Genomic DNA, 19472 nt, shown 5'->3' on the forward strand with positions numbered 1-19472 from the left:
GATGTGTATGCGCAACCTCCTGATTTTAGAAATGGGTTATGTCAGAATGCCAGATGCAAGGGAGGGCACCAGGATGAGGTCTCTTGTTATCTGGTGTGCTCCCTGGGGCATTTGGTGGGCGGCTGTGAGATACAGGAAGCTGGACTAGATGGGCCTATGGCCTGATCCAGTGGGGCTGTTCTTATGTTCTTATGTTCTTATGTTGAATTTACGCTTGAATTCAAGCATATTTGGAAATTTTCATTAATTAGTTTGAAAAGGTTAAATTTAGATAGTGGAGCTCAAAGATGAATGTATTGTCTAAATTGTTTGTATTCTGTGACATCACATGTTATGTGAAGATTCAGATGCACGTGGTCATTTTAGAAACATTACTAAATAGAGTACAATTTTTATTTGTATCTATCTATAGATATATTGCCTTTCCATTACCTAAGAGGCTTTCAAGGCAACCCACGTTCAATTTAAAAATAATAGTTCAGCATTTAAAAACACAGTATGTGTTGGATGTCCCTGCCTTGCTGGCTTCCCTTCTTCTCCTTTTTCTTTTCACAAAGGCAGGTGATGGTTCTCTGTGTTGATGAAGGTCCTTGCCTTGTATGTCTCATTGCATTTGATCTTTCCTATGTTCCATGTTTATTCTGTGGTCTGTGGACAGGAGAGAAGTAATTGCTCCATATTCACAGTTCTGAGTTGAATGCCATGCCTGCATCCCATTCCACATGCTCAGAGTATACTTTAGCATGATAGCTCTCTTGTAGTATAGAATGGTCCCACAGAACGATTCTGCAATTCTGCGATTCTGGTACACATTGTACCACTCGCAAGAATGAATTAATTATTCTCACTCAATGGATATAAATTTTTAAAAATCAGGGCACTTCACATTATTTCAGTGGCTTAGCTTAGATTTAGTTAACAATAAACAATTAGTTATGAGACACTGATTAAAGAGGATAAAATAATCCTACCATACCATCTTACCATCTCTTTTTGACTGACACAAATGCAAGGACTTCAACTGTTTTATGATTCTGTTTTGTGTTCATTTTTCCTAGTTTCATTCACTGGCACCAATGTATTATCGTGGGTCAGCAGCAGCTGTTATAGTATATGATATCACTAAACAGGTAAGCTATCTAATCACAGTTGTCCCATCACTTGCATTGTAGCCTACTTGTTAATTAAAAGGTCAGTTAACTAGTCATTGTATAGATGCTCCCTATGCCTTTTGCCAGCATTTAACTGTTAGGTTCATAAAGGTTAATGGATCATATCTTTAGTAGTTTCCTAGGTTTTATTACATTACATTATTAGGTTTTATTACATTTATTACATTATTAAAGTATTGGTGAGCAAAAGCAATGTTCATACATAAATACAATCAGGTTACATCTTACGTGAGGGTTAAGTTCTGGTGTCAGCACATAAGGAGAAAATCATGTACAGGTCCAGCCTGTCTGTCTGCAGATTTGAGACCAGCAGTTTTGACTAACTGCAAGGTCTGAACTCAAGGCAAGACCCACTAAAGACTTCCCAGATGCAACTAGAACTTTGTTCCAGTTGCATCTGGGAGACTTTCTGAGGCCCATGGAGGCCGTGTGCAGTTTCTACAGGCCTCAGAAGGGCTCCAGATGAGACCAGAAACAGGTTCTAGTCATGTTCATAGTCCCTGTGAGTCATACCCATGGATTTCATTATCTGCAGGGGATCTGGGAACAGATCCCCTGTGGATGGCAAGACTCCACCTGTATATCTGAAATTACTATATGTTAAATACAAAAAATACATAGTGTCTTTTAAAAACTATGAGTGGCACACAGGGACGAAACCAACTGAGGGAGCACCAGATTCATTCTCCCATCTCATGCATTCTCCAGGGCACATACCTGGGGAGTGGAATGGCAAGGCACTGTCTAAATTGATCTTTTGTTACTAAACACGTATGCATGAATTCATGCAAGTACAACGTGTATGGTGTGACCTGACTGTAATTAGGATGGTTTTCAGGCAACATTTTTATTCAAGTACAAAACATATCAATGCCACATCAGTTGTAAATTTCACAATAGTGCTTTGTTACCTGCCCTTTAAAATACACTGAAGCAGGGGCCTAGTTATTTTCTGTTCATAATGTATTCTTAAAAGGTAAGCAATGAATAGTACATACTTTGGTACTTTACAACTGCTGCAATATGTAGACATTTTGCAATCAGATTTTTGTACTGGAGTACAAAAAGTTATATGTGAAACTCTGTTTAGATTTGTTGTCTCCTTAGAAAAAAATCCACAATTAGCTTCAGCTGAAGTTGCTGAGATATGGTTTGATATATTTGATGCAGGTTAAGACTCATATTTAATGGCACCAAATATAGCTTATCTTGCTTAGTACTTTGGAAACCCTGTTCTGGAGTTTTTTCTTCTCTTTACTATATTTGCATTCTCTGAGATTTTTAGTATTTCACCATGTGTTCAATTTAGGATTCATTTCATACACTGAAGAAATGGGTAAAAGAACTAAAAGAACATGGTCCTGAAAACATTGTAATGGCTATTGCTGGAAACAAATGTGACCTTTCAGATATTAGGTAATGTATTGACTTTTGTCTTCAAATTGTTTGTTTACCCCTGTCTTAATATAGCAAATACAGAAGAGATCCCTGCAGTTTTTAGTGATACATCTTTTAATTGCATTGTCACAAGTTAATACCAAGCCAGTCACCAACACATCTTGACATCTCTTTTACTGACCTTTAGTGTAATTGCACAGTCTAAGATAGTGTTCCTCAACGTGATGTGGAAAGCCTTGGAATCTATAATTCATTTAGCTGATGGTAGGTTGATTAGATGCAAGCTAGGTGTTCATGGAAATGCTTGCTGAAGAGGCATGCTTCCAACCAGAAATGCCTCTAGTTTGATCCTTTATAGAGGGCCTGATTCTGATGGGGACCATGGTACTTGTTGAGGAGGAGATCTTTTTTCCTATAGTGCAATTTTTCTACTGAAAATTTTGCCCCAAAGTGACTGCTTTTCCTCAGAGTATGCAAATAGTCATGCTGGGGGCAGTTTTGAGCAGATTAATACACTTACTGAAATTCATGTGGCACAGTCTATTCAGCTAGACACCACTAGACCAGCAGTCTGCAATATATTAGATCATTTGTATGAGCTTTTCAAAGCAAAAAAATTGCCAGAATAATGCTGCAGTGCTATGGAATCTGAATATTAGTCTGGAGAGTATTATAATCACATCCTTGGTAACACACAATCATAAGAATACAAAAGATTTCAGTCTCAACTAGTCTCTTTAGAACTACAAGATTGAGAGATCTTGGTAGTTATGATCTATAATTCCTGTGTAGAGGAAGCAAGATTCTAGTACTTAGTCAGTGAAGTTGACTATAATCTAAAAAAGCTTATGCTGAATTAGTCTTTAAGGTGATCTAATACTCGTGCTTTTTGCTGCAACAGACTAATGTGACTCCCCTTCTAGAAGTTGTTTTGTTTGAAGGTTGAAGTCATTTTGGTTAGATTCTTAGTCCTGTTACATGGGCTAGGTCAGAGGCACTTTTTAAGTTGTGTTTCTCTTTTATTCAGCAGGGAGAGTGTGATGCTCAGGTGAAGTCATGCTCAGGTGAAGAGATTCCATTTTGGAATTTAGGAGTCCATTTTGTGAGAGCGAAGCAGTGTCTCTGGGTTGCCTTGAGAACAGCTGCTAATGGGGAAGATTCTCACAGACACACCTGTCTTATCATTGCTGGCTTATCTGGGTACCAGCATACTCCCAAAGTCAGAGCTCTGAGGCTGTAATGAGAACTGACCACAGATGTGTGTTTCAGGAAGGGAGGGGGCAAGCTGCTCCTGGTCAGGTTTGAGATAAAGGCCAGTGACCTGTGGCTTCTGATTGGCTGAACCATCTTGATTGTTACCTGGTAATATCCAGTGCAGATTTTATCATCCTTCTATAGCTCTGAGGGATACAAGACTATAATGCTTGACTGACTTTTTGCAATAGGGCTGATTCTCTCATTTGCAGGTTTATTATCCCAATTGGCACTGTCCTATTTGTTTGCCTTCATAAGATGTTAGCCTCTGCTTTAGGTGGCTGCCATGGGCAGCTGCTGAAGTGCAGTGCTGAAGTTCATAGTTAGTAAGTGGACATGAGTTATTTTTGTTAATTTTTGGTTGGCTTGTTGTTATGTTTTTAGATGTATACAGTCATTTGCTGTAATTTTATGGTCATTCTTATACAGTAACAAGAGTGTCACAAGGATTCTGCACCAGCTGGGTACCCCCTTCTCTGCTGACTAAGGCTAAAATCTTTGCTGACCAAGGTTTCTGTCTTATTTAGTCTAGGAAATCCTAGTCACAAGTCTGACGTTCATGCTTTAAGTCCACTATTGATTTGGTACAGAAGTCTCTACAAGTAGACTAAAATTTGAATAATGGCAATCCTCTGTCTACTATAAATTGGTGTATTGATCCTTGGATATTTGTAACCCCCCCCCCAGCCAATAGGTCATTAGAGGTAGACAGACTTCAGAGAGAGTTAGAGGACATTCTCCTTGTCTTCTGTTTTCTGTCAATTGTCCGGAGATTGTTTGTCAGGTCTGTAAGTGTATTAATGTTAAGAAGTGGGGAGGGGTAGAAGCCTAATGCATTCTTATTAGGTATTTGCAGAAGCTGTTTAATGACATTTAACATTTAATGACAGCAATTTAAAGTATAACACCAATTCACATTTTCTCCAGCAGAAAATATCTGATAGTATTGTTTCGCCAGCCTTGTGATGCTTGCTCCTGATTATGCAAAAGATTATTCTCTTTTGTTAATGGAACACTCTGATTGTAAATTAAATATCTCTCCTAATGAACTTAGACAGAGCAATTCTGTTTGGCACAAGAAGGCTTTTCCCCAAGCTTTCCACTGGCACAAATTTATATTCTGTTCTCTACCACTAACTGTAAGAAATGTATATTGGAAATGGTATATTAGCACAATGCAGCACCTACTGTTACTGGACATGCTCTGAGACACATGTAACATGCATACATGGAAAATTTTGACTCATGTGCAATGACTCATGACACATCTCAATGGCTTGGCACTGAATAAGAATGAGAGAGACAAAGGTATGGGTAAAACATGATACAGTTTTATTTATGGCACTAGGGTCATCGATTATGCTTATGTTTCATTGCATTCATTTGTTCATTTAAAAACAACAACTCTGAAGTCTTACCCTATAAGGGGATGATGATAAATAGTGGTGGAAAAATCACTCCCAACCTGAGTTGAGGTGAGTTCTCCACAGTCAATATCAAAAGGATTGTGGGCTCTACCTGGTGGCAACCCAGTGACACCCGGAAAACAAGCCAGGTAGATTCAGTGGAACAAATTATTGGAAGAAAATATTGAGGCAGTGGTTCTCAAATTTTTTAGCATGGGGACCCACTTCTTAGAATGATAATTCTTGGGACCCACAGGATGTGATGTCATGGCTGGAAGTGACATAATCAATTTAAGCGTCACACGTAAGCTGCAATCAGCCAAAGGTTCCATTACTCAGTGTGCTTGTGCTGTTATTTTGCATAAATTGGAATTCAAGCATTCCAGCTCAGAAATCAAAGCAGAACTCAGACTTGGATTCTTTTCCAACCACACAGCCCTCCTCCCTTTCCAGTGTCCCATCTTTCCACCTATTCAGGGCAAAGCCCATGCCTCTCTCCCACTGGGAGCCCGCCCTGCCCAGCAGCTCTGTATTTTCAATGCCAGCTGAGCTAGGTGTTACATGACCCATCTGAAATTGGCTCATGACCTACCAAGTGGGTCCTGACCCATAGTTTGAGAAATTCTGCACTGAGGTATTTCACATACATTACCAAGGATCTTGAGCTAAGTCACAACATATGGAATTGCTCCTTCTCCGATGGAGTCAACCACTCTGACTGAAAATGCTCCCTCTAACTGAACAGAGCCCCACACCTTTATGGAATCTTAACTGTGCTGCAATGCTAGCACAGAAGGCAACACAGCTTAACATTTTAAAACCAACATTAGCATACTGCCCATAGCTGATCTTGAGTTGAACATATACAATTGACTTTATACAAAGTCACACCCTTGACTTAGGGCTGGGTCAAACCCAGACTTCATGTATTCATCACAGTGTTTTCTCTTTTTATCTGTTTGAGGAACAGAAGACTCTGCCTTTGCACTGTTTTGCACCAGAAGTGTGCTGAGAAATTCTGGGTGATTGATCACTTTCCATATTATGTTTCAGCTTTTTTACTGTGCTGGTTTTCAATCACTGGTTCATACATGAATTGATGACCAAAAACTAACTGTTGGTGGGGCTTTCAAAGCCAACTAGCTACCTCCCTTCCTGCTTGCAAGGCATTCTGGAGCATGACCTGCCTTTTTCTACCATTATTCCATTCTTTTTCAAGTACCCTAAAGGTCCTGTTGAGTGTCCCTGGGAGTACATGAATACCAGGTTGGGAACCACTGATTTACTGGTATGTTGTTTCCAGTGCACTTACTCTGATAGTGTTTACAAAAAGGTGGTGAAGACCAGAATTTAAAAAGAATAAAAATGTATCTTATGATCTTTTACTATGTTTTTAATAAATTAGAGGCTACAGTTCTTAGCTAACAATTAGTGGTAAGTTATTTTTCAGGATCTGGCCTGGGGTAAAATCAGACAAAACTATAGTCAGATACCCCTCTAAGTTTAACCCCTGACTTATCCAAGGGTCATAGAAAATTCCATGATTGTTGGCTCAAAACCTGCCCTCGAATTATCTGTGGGTCGACTTATAGGCGAGTGTCTGCGGTGCTTCTAAGAAGACCTGCTTAGGATTATGCCCTTAGTCCCACACACATGGCAGAGGCAGGCTCTTAAGTGTCGAGAAGAAATTTGGGCACAGTGAAAGCTCTCCTTGTCCACATAAGCAATTAACATTTATCTTTCTTAGTGGCAGTGTAGCCTTATTTAAAAAAAAAATAATTTCAATTGTCCCTTATCAGCAGTTATTCAGCCAAGTTTTGGAGATCCTTGGGAACATGCCCTAAATGTACTTGCTTCCCTTTATACACTTTAAGGACTCTTCTGTTCATATAGCAGAAAGGATTAAATGGGTTTGTTTTTTTTTAAGAAAACAGGGCTCATAATCTGTTGTTATGGGAACAGTCTGGCTAATTTGGAATTTAAAAAAACTAAAAACAAAGGTTTATACTGCATTGCAGATTCGTATACAGTATTCAAAAATTGGAAAATTAGCCTGCTACCAAGTTTTAATTAGCTTAATGGTGTGAACAAAAACTGTTAATCTCGTTTAACTGATCTTTGGAATACTTTCTAAAGAACTTGAATGCTTATTCTAATACACATTAATCTTTATGAGAACAGAAATAATGTGTGGTCTTTATCCTTTACAAGCACTCATCCTATACACACTTTGCATATTCCAGATCGCATTATGTTAGTGGTTCCCACACTTTTTCGACTAGTGACTTCCTTGACCTACTGGGCCATTGGCTGCAGCTCCTCTTTAGGGCTGCAATCCTATACTTTGTATAGGGCAGCAGGATTTTTGCAAGGATTCCACAGCTCCCCTGGCTGGTTTCCTCAGCTCCCTGGGGAGACATGGCTCACCGTTTGGGATCTACAGTCTTAATACTGACAGAACGGACTACAGAAGCCATGCCATTTCCTGTAAATGGCACTATTTACTACTGCATTCTTTCTGTATGAAAGAAGTAAATTTTGCCTAAGTTAAACTGCTATGTTTAGTACTACACTATGAATCCATTGATAGAATTCAAAGGCAGAGGCTGTGAGTTAAAAATTGGCTTATCAATAAACAAATGCTTTTGATACATATATTATCTGAAAATATTTTCATGGAGATAAACCCTGCTAGGGTGATACAAAAGCAAGAACAACTGTATAAATTGCAATTCATGATATTGCATTAGCTCTTTTGAACTGGAACTAGTTATCTACGTGAAGAATGTACTGATGTAATTGCTGTTATTGAATTCAAAGGTTACATTTGTCATAGCAGAACAGCAATTATTACAAAGAATTAGTACTGAAGTGATCGCTTCAATACTAATTCTTTGTTGTCACTTTTCTTTTATCAGCTACTCTTGAACTATGGACAGTCTTCAATTGATAAGGGTATAAATTGTGGGTGTCAAACTGGGAAAATATTTATTTTTTGCTAGTGAAATACTGCTTTTGTCCATTCTACAGTTGAACACATTCTTCAGGGATATTGTGATGTATGTGTTTGTATGTATAATCAAATATTGTGAGTATGTATATGTGATGTATAATCAATTATTTTGATTACTGATATATGAGTAGATGTTTCTTGATTATATCTGAATGTTACATCTGTTGTTTATTTTTTACAGACTCTCAGTAGTAGAGAGTTCAGATATTTATCACAAACGGAAAATTCCTCTTCTTTGAATATCATGTACAACATCTCAGTAATTTTTACAGCAACCCTATAAAGCAGCAGTTCTCAAACTCCAAAGGAATTCTGCAGTTCTGCAGTAAGTCCTTGCAGGGGCGGGGGGAGGCAGCGACGCAATTCCCAAGATCACTAAGGGGGCTGCAGGGGTTTGGCATGACTTACCAGAGCCTCCTGCAGCCTCCCAGGGATGCAGGGAGCCCTGCATGAGCATCTGCAGGGCTCCCCAGCCTTCTAAAAGTGAAAGTGGAGCAATCATGCTCCACTTCCGCTTTTGTGGAGGTGGAGCGCGATCGCTTCACTTTCACTTTTGAAGACCTGGGGAGCCCTGCAGACGCTCGTGCAAGGCTCCCTGTATCCCCGGGAGGCTGCAGGAGGCTCTGGTAAGACCTGCCAAGCCCCTGCAGCCCACTTAGCGACACGATCCTGGGAATCACGTCGCTGCCTCCTCGCTGTCCCCACCCTTTAAGGGGGCAGAGACCAGGGCCTTCAGGCTGGAGCATTCCAACCCAGGCCTTCAGGCTGGGGGATGCTATAAAGGATACTATTATAATCCCCATTTTACAGCTAATGGACTGAAATAGAAACAGGCTGTGCAACTGTAGGCATATCATAAGAAACATAAGAACAGCCCCACTGGATCAGGCCATAGGCCCATCTAGTCCAGCTTCCTGTATCTCACAGTGGCCTACCAAATGCCCCAGGGAGCACACCAGATAACAAGAGACCTCATCCTGGTGCCCTCCCTTGCATCTGGTATTCTGACATAGCCTATTTCTAAAAGCAGGAGGTTGCACATATGCATCATGGCTTGTAACCCGTAATGGATTTTTTCTCCAGAAACTTGTCCAATCCCCTTTTAAAGGCATCCAGGCCAGATGCCGTCACCACATCCTGTGGCAAGGAGTTCCACAGACCGACCACATGCTGAGTAAAGAGATATTTTCTTTTGTCTGTCCTAACCCTCCCATCACTCAATTTTAGTGGATGTCCCCTGGTTCTGGTGTTATGTGAGAGTGTAAAGAGCATCTCTCTATCCACTTTATCCTTCCCATGCATAATTTTGTATGTCTCAATCATGTCCCCTCTCAGGCGTCCGTAAAGGGCATGAAAGTTTTCTTCTGTAAATGGAAGTCTTGCCCTAATGAGGAGAATAAAAAGGAACAAACTGTGGCAAAAGAAATGTAAGAAGGTAATACGGGAGGCCAAGCGAGACTGTGAGGAACACATGGCCAGCAACATTAAGGGGAATAATAAAAGCTTCTTCAAATATGTTAGAAGCAGGAAACCCACCAGTGAAGCGGTTGGCCCTCTGGATGGTGAAGGAGGGAAAGGGGAGATAAAAGGAGACTTAGAGATGGCAGAGAAATTAAATGAGTTCTTTGCATCTGTCTTCACGGCAGAAGACGTCGGGCAAATACCGCTTCCCAAATGGCCCCTCCTGACCAAGGAATTAAGTCAGATAGAGGTTGAAAGAGAAGATGTTTCAGGGAGGTGGAGTCAACACTCAGTGCAGTAGCAGGGAACCTCGGAGGACTCCGGGAGGAACTGCTAAATAGATGTGTTTCCAGAGGACCTCAGCAATGAGGGACTCTTCATTGTCTAAGAAGAAGACATGAAGGCTGAGAGCTTGAACTCGGGGGGTCTCTAAGGACAGCGGTCGTAGAGATAACCCCCAGATATCGCTCTGTGCTGGATCACATCGTATACCGGACACCATCTTTGGAGAGATTCAGAGAAGGATTTGGATAGCTGGGTATCCCCCCCACGGCCTAGATACAAGAACATGACAGTGAAAAAATCTTTAAACATTGAGTAACCAGTTCATTAAAAAGCTATAAAAAGAACTGCAATCAAGAGGTTGGAAGGAGGGAAAGATAACTTTTAAGATTATTTACGTTGGCTAGTAGCCACCCAGAGAGGAAAAGAGCGAACCTGGATTTAAAGAAACCCTTGCTGGAGTATTTTTTTTCTTTTTTGTAATAAGGGTGACTGGAAGAAAAGGAGAGAGATAAGATGATTAAAGATCACCCTGCTGAAATGGTATGCATGGAAAAGAATTAACTTTTACTTTCATTTTCCTAGCAAGAAGGCTCGATTCAGGCCTGGTCATTTAAAGGCATACTAACTTAATTTGACAGTGCTATTGACCTTGATTACTGATAGACCCCTTTTGGATATTAAAAATTAAGGATTACCTTGGACAAGATGGGATGCAAGATAATAAGATTTGGGTGACTCTTTAATTGTTTGACTGATTTGACATTGTTATTGACTGGAAGTGGAATATTGACTTACCCCTTTTGGATACAAAAATTGGAAATTAGCCTTACAAGAAGGTGAAACAAGATAATGAGAGTTGGTTGATTTTTTTTCTTTAATTGTTGGACCATTTTATCTCTGTTTTTTAAAGCCAGAGGTATATTGGCTTGATTTGATATTGATAAGAATGGCATTCCAAAACTTAAAGGATGTTAGTAAAAACCAGTCCTTATTAATGGATTTGTTGTGGGATTTCAGAAGTGAAATGAAGCAACAGGTCAGAAAATTATCTGAACAAATGAAGCAAATAAACTCCTTCCCTGACAAGCATGCAAGAACAGATTACAAATAACCAACAAGAAAAAAGAATGGATCAAATGTCTGATGAAACTAAAGAAGTGGAGATTTTTGAAATGAGACAGGAGATGGAAAAAGCAACTGTTATTATCAGAATTAAGAATTTTAAGGAAGAAAAAACGGGGAACTTTCAGAGAGCACGTTGTTTCAAGAAGAGGAAATTTATGGATTAAACCCAAAAAGAACAGAATGAAGAAAAAGAAAGAAGAAAAGAGAGGGATTAAGAAATTTAAGAGAGCTAAGAAGAAAAAGAAGTGGAAGGAACAGTGGGAAGAGCAAGAAGGAAAGCACCAACAAGACAGAAAACAAAGGAAGTAGTAAGACAGAAAGTGAAAATGGCTGAATAACAAGTAGAATTTTTTTTTTTGGTAGATATTAATGGACCGAATTCTCTTTAGAAGTGAAGAGTATCCCATTAATTATATCAAATCAAAGCAGATGTAAATGAAAACAAACTTGGAACACAAATATTGTGATAATTAAAGTGGTATTAAGATAACTAAAAGGGTTATTTTTTAATAGAGAAATTATATAATTTAATATATAATATATAATGGTATTTAATTCCAGAGAAAATAGTAAAAATGTATCCTGGGTCATCAAACAAATGTTGGATAAGTAAAGAATTGAAGGAACTTTTTATTATATGTGGTGGATACGTGAAAAAGTAAAGAAATATTGGAAAATGATATATAAACTGTTACAAGAGATATTGAAGTATGTATTACCATTCAAACTGGAAACATCTTCTTAAAATGACATCAGAAATTAAGAATCAGATAAGAAATATTTATTTTAAATATTAGTTTAGTGGCAAGAATAGTGTATAAGTAAAATTTGAAGCCTTTTTATGATTAGATAATTTTAGATAAAAATATTGATTGTTTAGTTAAATTATTAATCAGTAGATTAAAAAATATGATGATTTTTGTACTAATGAATAATTTTGTTTTTAGACAGTATTTTTTTTTTACTAATGTATGTTGTAATCGATGGCCAATACCCTCATGTGTAACCTGTGTAGTCCCAGCCCTAAGTCTAACCTATTTTCCTTACCTGTATCTGTAATAAATAAATAAACTTCGTTGCAAAAAAAAAAGAAAAAAGAGAGAGATGTTTCAGACCTCATTGATAAATTAAAGATCAATAAGTCACCGGACCCAAGAGTTATTAAGGAATTAAAGAATGAAGTTGCTGATCTCTTGACTAAAATATGCAACTTGTCCCTCAAAATGGCCACAGTGCCAGAGGATTGGAGGATAGCAAATGTCACACCAATCTTTAAAAAGGGAAAGAGGGGGGACCCAGGAAACTATAGGCCGGTCAGCCTAACATCTATACTGGGTAAGATGGTGGAATGCCTCATCAAAGATAGAATCTCAAAACACACAGATGAACAGGCCTTGCTGAGGGAGAATCAGCATGACTTCTGTAAGGGTAAGTCTTGCCTCATGAACCTTTTAAAATTCTTTGGAAAGGTCAACAAGCATGTGGATGCGGGAGAACCCGTGGACATTATATATTTGGAGGTAGACCACATGGGACTTACATGGGAGTTTGTGAGTATAGGAGGATTACAGCCTTAGTGTCTCATCTGAGCCCATGCTGTCATACAGCAAAGTCCTATGCATGTCAACCCAGAAGCAAGTAGGACTCAGGGAAGTGTGTATAGGATTGCATCCTTAATGGCTGAGCTGAGATTTGAAGCAGTGACTTCCCATTTATCATTTGTAATCTCACTCGCTGCTCTTTAATAATATAGTATAAAATATAAAAATAATAACTTGCTGATTAGCAACACAGCTCTGGCATGCCACAGAAAATGTAGGAGTCTTTTTACGTTCTGTGTGAAGTTGCAATTTGAACATCATTTTAGCATTTGTGGCAACTCTACTGTTCCTCGTAACTTCTGTCAGTCTGCCATGTACTGTTTCTCTCGGAAACAGAGACTAATCTGGTTTAAAGGAAACTGTATCGTTAAAGAGCACAATCTCTTTCATGCCTTGTTTACTGAACTAAATATTTAAAAATCTGCCATGCTAGGGAAATGCATAAAGAGCCGTTTCCCTCATACCTTTGCGAGATTTGCTGTGGTGTACTGCTTCTCGTTTTACAGATTCTCGATAGAACTAGTTACTGTGGAGCAAACTATGTGACAAAATATTTGAATATACTCATCTACAAGGGAATTCTCACATGTTGTCACCCAACACTGTCTGAATCATGCATGTGCGTTCCTCTCCCTACATTCATAAGAATAAGTACTGAAAGTGTAGCCTGTGTCTTGGTGGCTTTGGAACTAATCTGACATTGTCTCTCTCACACATACCTTAATAACTGTACGGTGAGTAAAGCATTGATGTTCAAATGTCAGAAGCAATTTAGAGGCAGAGTTAGATGTTACAGACTTCTGAATATTTGACAGTAAGAACAGCTTCTATACTTTTTCTGTGCCAAGATGATCTTCATGAAGGGCAAATGTGTCCTCTGTGATGTCTGATGTGCAATGCAAAACACGCTCATTTTACATATTATGGTAAAGCCATTATTTCCATGTTGGAAAATTGCAATGTGTAAAGTAGCTCTCAAACTGCATAGATTACAACATGCTAAGCAACTAAATTTGAAACTGCTATTCACAGCATGTTTTCTTCAGTATGTTGGAATAGTCCTTCCAGATGTAAAGATTTCAGAAGGTGTAGTGAAGATAAAATACTGTTTCTGCATTTCAGAGATATTTTACCTGGAAGCTTTATTGATGTAAGCCAAGTACAGGAACAAGCTTTTCTCACAGAAGGAATGAGAAGTTTTTGAGGTTTGAAGCAAACTATACCTATAGAACTGCAAATAGATACAAACTTAAATGACCATGTACAAAAACATTGAACAGTGCTCCATGTAAGCAGCCTTCCCCTATTCATGTGAAGAGGCACTCTGGGTTCTGTTGAATTTTTCTTTAATAATTTCCTCAAAATAGAGAGATGCAGATAATTCTGGACTTAAAATGCTTTAACAAAGTCCTAGAAAAGAAGGAGTTGAAGAAGGCAACCCCCAAATCTATCGTATCAGGAAACAAGGTTCTCTGGGAAGGGCTGGCATTTCTACTGCTGGGATGCCCCTCCTCCTGGCAGGCAGGATTGGAACCTCAACTGAATGGATACTCCTCCCACATTGGGGGGGCTTCCCTTCCAGTCCCCAGTTCCAGTCCTGCCTTCCAGGAGTAAGGACAGACCTCCGTCATGCTCCTGCATGACCTCTTTCTTTTTTCTGTTTCTTTGTTTCTTCATTTTTGCTCTGGAGAGCGGGGGGGGGGGGTTTAGCTCGTGTCCCCCCTCACCTTATTCTGTCCTGGGCTCTGAGCGGCAGCCAGAGCTCTCCTGTGCCTAGCAGGGCTTAGTGCTTCACCCACCACCCCCGGCGCAAGGGACAAATAGTGTGGGCGGCCTCAGGCCCCCACTGCACAGAATCCTCGGGAAGCACCGGCACCACCACTCTTGCAGTTACTGGGAAGCCAGCAGGCAAAGCTCCAGCCATGTGGAGGGCGCCATCTTTGACCCTTCTCCAGTTGCGGGAGGACTTTCGGAGGTGAGCAGCAGGGAGAGCCGCTGCAGGTGAGCAGCAGGGAGAGCCGCTGCAGGTGAGCAGCAGGGAGAGCTGCTCCCTCCCTGCCTCCCTCCAAGACTTTCAGACCTTCTCCTCTCCCTGCCCATCCTGCCCAGCACAGGTCATTCCCGCCAGGGAAGGGGGGAGAGTAGCTAGTGGGTGAAGGGGGCCCTCAGGACAGATTGGCCTTACCCCCCTCCCTTTCCATCTCACAGCAGCTGCAGAAGGCTGGACGGAAACCCGCACCGGCACGTGCTGCAGCCCCAGGGCGGAAGGGGAGTCTTCTGTGGCCCCATCCAGTGCCTCAGTTACCCCAGGGGAGCATAGCCCAGCCCCAAACCAAGTTGGGGCAAACCAGGGGAGGCTATCTGCCCAGTCCCTAGCCCTATATCGAGGCCATTGGGCTCCAGTTCTTGTGGGAGGCCAGAGGCCCAAGGCCCATGGGGGGGCAAGAAAAAGCGTAAAAGGACCCTCTCCCCCCTCCTCCAGCTCTGATGCCAGCAGCCCTGAGAGGGAACCCAGCTCCCGCAAGTGGCAAAAGGCTGGGAGTTCCAAGAGCAAGGAGAGCAAGGCTACCCGCTCTTAAGTACCCCAAGCAGGCCAGCAGGGCAGCTTCATCGAACCCCTGGGAGTCAGTCACCCAGACCCCCCTGAGGACTCAAGGTTGGGGGGGAGCTCACGGGTGAGGAAGAGGAGCGCCCAGAGGAAGGAGGGGGCAACTTTTCCCGCTGGACCTATCCCCCTGACTTCTGGCCAAGGCGGCGGGCATGTTGGATCTAGGCCTTGAGAGGGAGACTGAGGCAGCCAAAGCCAGAATCCTACAGGCCTGGCTCAGAATTCCTCTTCCCCAGAAGGCCCCCAGCAAGCCAGTGGTCCCTTTCCCTGACCCTTCCAGCCCCTGACCCTAGAGGCGGAATGGGCAGTGCCCAATAGGTCCAGGCACACCCCACGCTCAGTGGACAAACTCTATCCACTGCCTACTGACGTTATGGAGCTCTTAAAGGTCCTGGGAGTTGACCCCCCAGTGGCAGCTCTACCCTCTTCCGCAGTGCTACCCTCTGAAGGGGAGGGGGGCCCCCAGGTACCCGGGCGATCACTGGGTGGAGAGTGCCCTCAGGAGGGACCTTGAGGCCCCCGCCTTGGCCATAAGGGCATCGGCTGCTAACTCCATCGTGTCACAGGCCCTCATGGTGGGGGTAGAGGATCTCTTGGCCTCTGACAAGACCCTGTCTAGACCCATGCACAACACCCTCAAGAAGCGGTCTCTGGCCGCTGCCTTCTCAACAGATGCACCCCTGGAGGCCATGCAGTTTAGCGCTAGAGCTGTGTCTGCTAATGTGGCGGCAAGGAGAAGCATCTGGCTCCGCCACTGAGATATAGATCAGGGCTCCCAGGCACACCTGGTAGCCTTCCCCTTCATGGGGTCCGAGGTGTTCGGTCAGGCCCTAGATCCCCTGCTGGTAGAGAGCAGGGATAAATGCAAGGTGTTGCCCATGGCATGCAAAGAGGGCGGCAAGCCAGCCAGATCACACCAGTCTTTAGGTCGTACCGCCCAGCATTCAGGTCCAGGGGCTCATTCAGACTCCGCCAACCGCAAACCCGAATGGGCCAAGTCTAAGTTCCCCTCCATATCCCGCCCCCCCCCACGGGAGGAGACTCTTCTTCCTCTTCCCACAGGGCTTCTGAGTCCAGCCACTCCACGTGACGCCAGACCCCGGGCGAGGGACCCACAGATCGGGAGCCTTCTCCAGCACTTGCGCCGGCGCATCCAAGCGGCAATTCAACATCTGGGCATCAGAGCTGTTGAGTCTGCCCCACCAATGCAGAGGGGCAGGGGAGTCTGCTCCATCTTCTTCCTAGCCCCAAAGAAGAACGGCAACACGAGGCTGAACCTCAACCTCAAGTGGTGGAACCAGTTCCTGCGGAAATGACGGTTCACTGGAAACCTAGAGGTGCATAGTGGCAGCCCTGGAGGAGGGGGACAGGCTTGGTTCCCCAATCCTGTCCAAGGCTTATAAGCATATCCCCGTGCGCCTGGACCATCACCGATCTCTGCACTTCTGCTATGGGTCACGCCATCTGCAATTCCATGTTCTCCCTTCCCCCCTGAGGGACATCCAGACCACGGTGGACAGCCTCGAGGAACGGGGTTTGTGATCAAAAGGGGGAAAAGCTGCCTTCAACCGAGTTACCAGTTGGAGCACCAGGGCCTGCTCCTAGACACTATCAAGTCCACGATCACACTGTCCCTGGAGAGACGCGAGAAGACGTGGCACCTGCTGGAGTCACTACTCTCAACGAAGTGGCCAGTGCCATCACACCCTGCTAGACTGCTGGGCATGCTGGTATCTTGCCAGGACGTTATCCCATGGGCACGTTTGCACTCGAGGGCGCGACAGAGATTCCTCCTACGCTTCCATCAGGGGACAGAGAAGAACTCTCACACCAGGACATCTATTCCTCTCAAGGTCAGGAAGAAGTTGGCATGGTGGAAGAGCCGCTCCAGACCAGCAACGGGCTCCCCTTCGGGAACCTGGAATGGACAGTGATCGCCATGGGCACCAGCCTACAGGGCCGGGGAGCTCACACCCAGCGGAGGGTGGCTCAAGGGACCTGGTCCAAGGAGGAGTCCAGCTACCACCACCTGGGCCGAAGCCCACCTTGGGGCCATACCAATGGAACACGTGGCCAAGATAGCCAACTCCCGGTGGACTGGCTCAGCAGGCGGCAGATCCTAGAGATCGAGCGGCAGCTAAACCCACAGGTATTCAACCTCATGAAAAAAAGAGAGATTCGGGACCCCACCGGTGGACCTCTTCACCACAAGAGAGAGTGCGCAGCTCCAAGGGTTCTTCTCAAGGGAACTTCAAGAGGGAGCGAAGGTCATAGACTCCCTACACAGCCCCTGACAGCAGGGGCTTCTGTATGCTTTTCCCCCAGTGCCGCAACTGCAGCTCCTTCTCAGCAGAATCAAGCAACTCTGGGCACAGGTCATCCTGATTGCTCCAAAGTGGCCCAGATGACCGTGGTTCCCAGGGCTCCTGCGCCTGTCAACCCAGCAGGACCTGCTGCTACAGGGACCAATGGTTCACCCCCCAGCCACACCTCTTCATTCTGACAGTGTGGAGGTTGAGCAGGGCAGGCTAGCCAGGTTGGGGTATTCTGGCAAGCTCATGGCCACCATGCTGGCCTCATGTAAGTCCTCCTCTAAGAAGGTGTACCAGTCAACCTGGCACACCTTTACCAGGTGGGTGGAAGCCAGGGGGGTTAGGGCGATCTAGGCCAACATGAAACACGTCCTTTCCTTCAGGAAGGCCTGCACAAGGGGCTCTCTACCAACACCCTCAAAGGCAGGTGGCGGCCCTGGGCAACATCCTAGGAGCAGGCTTTGGGGAATCCCTCTGGTTCCATCCTCACGTCCACAGGTTCCGGAGGGGTAGCGCCCCTGAACCCCCCAACAGTCTGCAGGTTCGCCAGCTGGGATCTGAACAAGATCCTAGAGACTCTCACCCAGGCCCCTTTCAAGCCTCTGGTCCCAATTCCCATTGGGGGGGCTCACCTTCAGGGTGCTGTTCCTGGTGGCGATCGCCTCATCTGGGAGGGTGTTGGAACTTGGGGGCACTATCCATTGACCCCCAACTGTGCATCTTTCACAAGGATCAGATGGTCCTTCATTTGGACCGGCTCCAAAGGTCAACTCCCTCTTCCACCAAGCATAGGAGCTAATCCTACCATCCTAATCCTAGGATGGTAGCACAGGAGCTAATCACAACTAAGCACAGGAGCTAATCCTACCATCTTCTGCCCCAAGCCAGCCCAACTCAGGGGAAAGGCCTGGCACACCTGTGACGTGCGCAGAGCCCTGCGCTACTACATCAGGCGTACCAGGGAGTTTAGGAAATTGAAGGCCCTGTTGGTAATCTACAAGGGCTCCAACCAGGGCCACAATTCCTCAGCTAGCTCGCTGGCACGCTGGCTAAGGGCATGCGCCAACTGGCCTACCAGGCCAGAGGGGAAGTTCCCCCGGAGGGGGGCACGGCCCACTCCCTCCAGAGTGCTGCCATCGCGGCGGCATGCAATGGGTACGCATTGCTCCTGGAGATCTGTGGGGCAGCAACATGGTCTTCGGTCCACACCTTCGCCAAGCACTACTGGATAACCACAGCTGCCTCATTGGACGCCACTATGGGGCATAAGGTGTTGCAACAGGTGGTGAGGCAGTGAGCAAACCCCCTCCCTGGCCCACCCTTCTGGTCGGCTCTGGTATATCCCAGCAGTAGGAATGCCAGCCCTTCCTTCCCAGAGAAAGTAGGAATTTCTTACCTGAGAATTCCAGTTCTGGGAAAGGAAGGGTGGCATTCCACCCACCTCTTCTCCAGCTCAGGGGGTACACTGCTAAACTAGGCTCCCCCACGGGGGACAATTCTCCTCCCTTATCTGCCGGCGGCGGGACAGCTTATCTGTTATGTTTTCTTCACTGTGGTTTGGTGGTTACCTTTGTAGTTATTCACATACAGTTGATTAGGATTCTTCCTAGCCGGTCCTCGCAATGGGCACGCCACACCTCAAGGGACAGACCACAGCCGAGGACCAGGGGGGCACTCAGTTCTTCCTGCTTGTCAAGTCCGAACTGGGGACCGGAAGGGAAGCCCCCCCAATATGGGAGGAGTATCCATTCAGTTGAGGTTCTGATCCTGCCTCCCAGGAGGAGAGGCATCCCAGCAGTAGGAATGTCACCTTTAGTTTCCCAGAACTGGAATTCTC

General features: G+C 44.2%; 1 protein-coding gene across 1 annotated transcript in view; it reads left to right on the forward strand.

The window, feature by feature from the left end:
- RAB31 (RAB31, member RAS oncogene family) overlaps nucleotides 1-19472 on the forward strand; it is a 68607-nt gene that overhangs the window by 36751 nt on the left and 12384 nt on the right. Inside the window, exons 4-5 of the mRNA XM_066625386.1 lie at nucleotides 1059-1130; nucleotides 2482-2588. Coding sequence (XP_066481483.1) covers nucleotides 1059-1130; nucleotides 2482-2588 — 179 coding nt within the window. The remainder of the gene's footprint in view (nucleotides 1-1058; nucleotides 1131-2481; nucleotides 2589-19472) is intronic.

Source organism: Tiliqua scincoides, chromosome 4, assembly GCF_035046505.1.
Source record: "Tiliqua scincoides isolate rTilSci1 chromosome 4, rTilSci1.hap2, whole genome shotgun sequence".
In the NCBI taxonomy this organism is placed as follows: Eukaryota; Metazoa; Chordata; class Lepidosauria; order Squamata; family Scincidae; genus Tiliqua; species Tiliqua scincoides.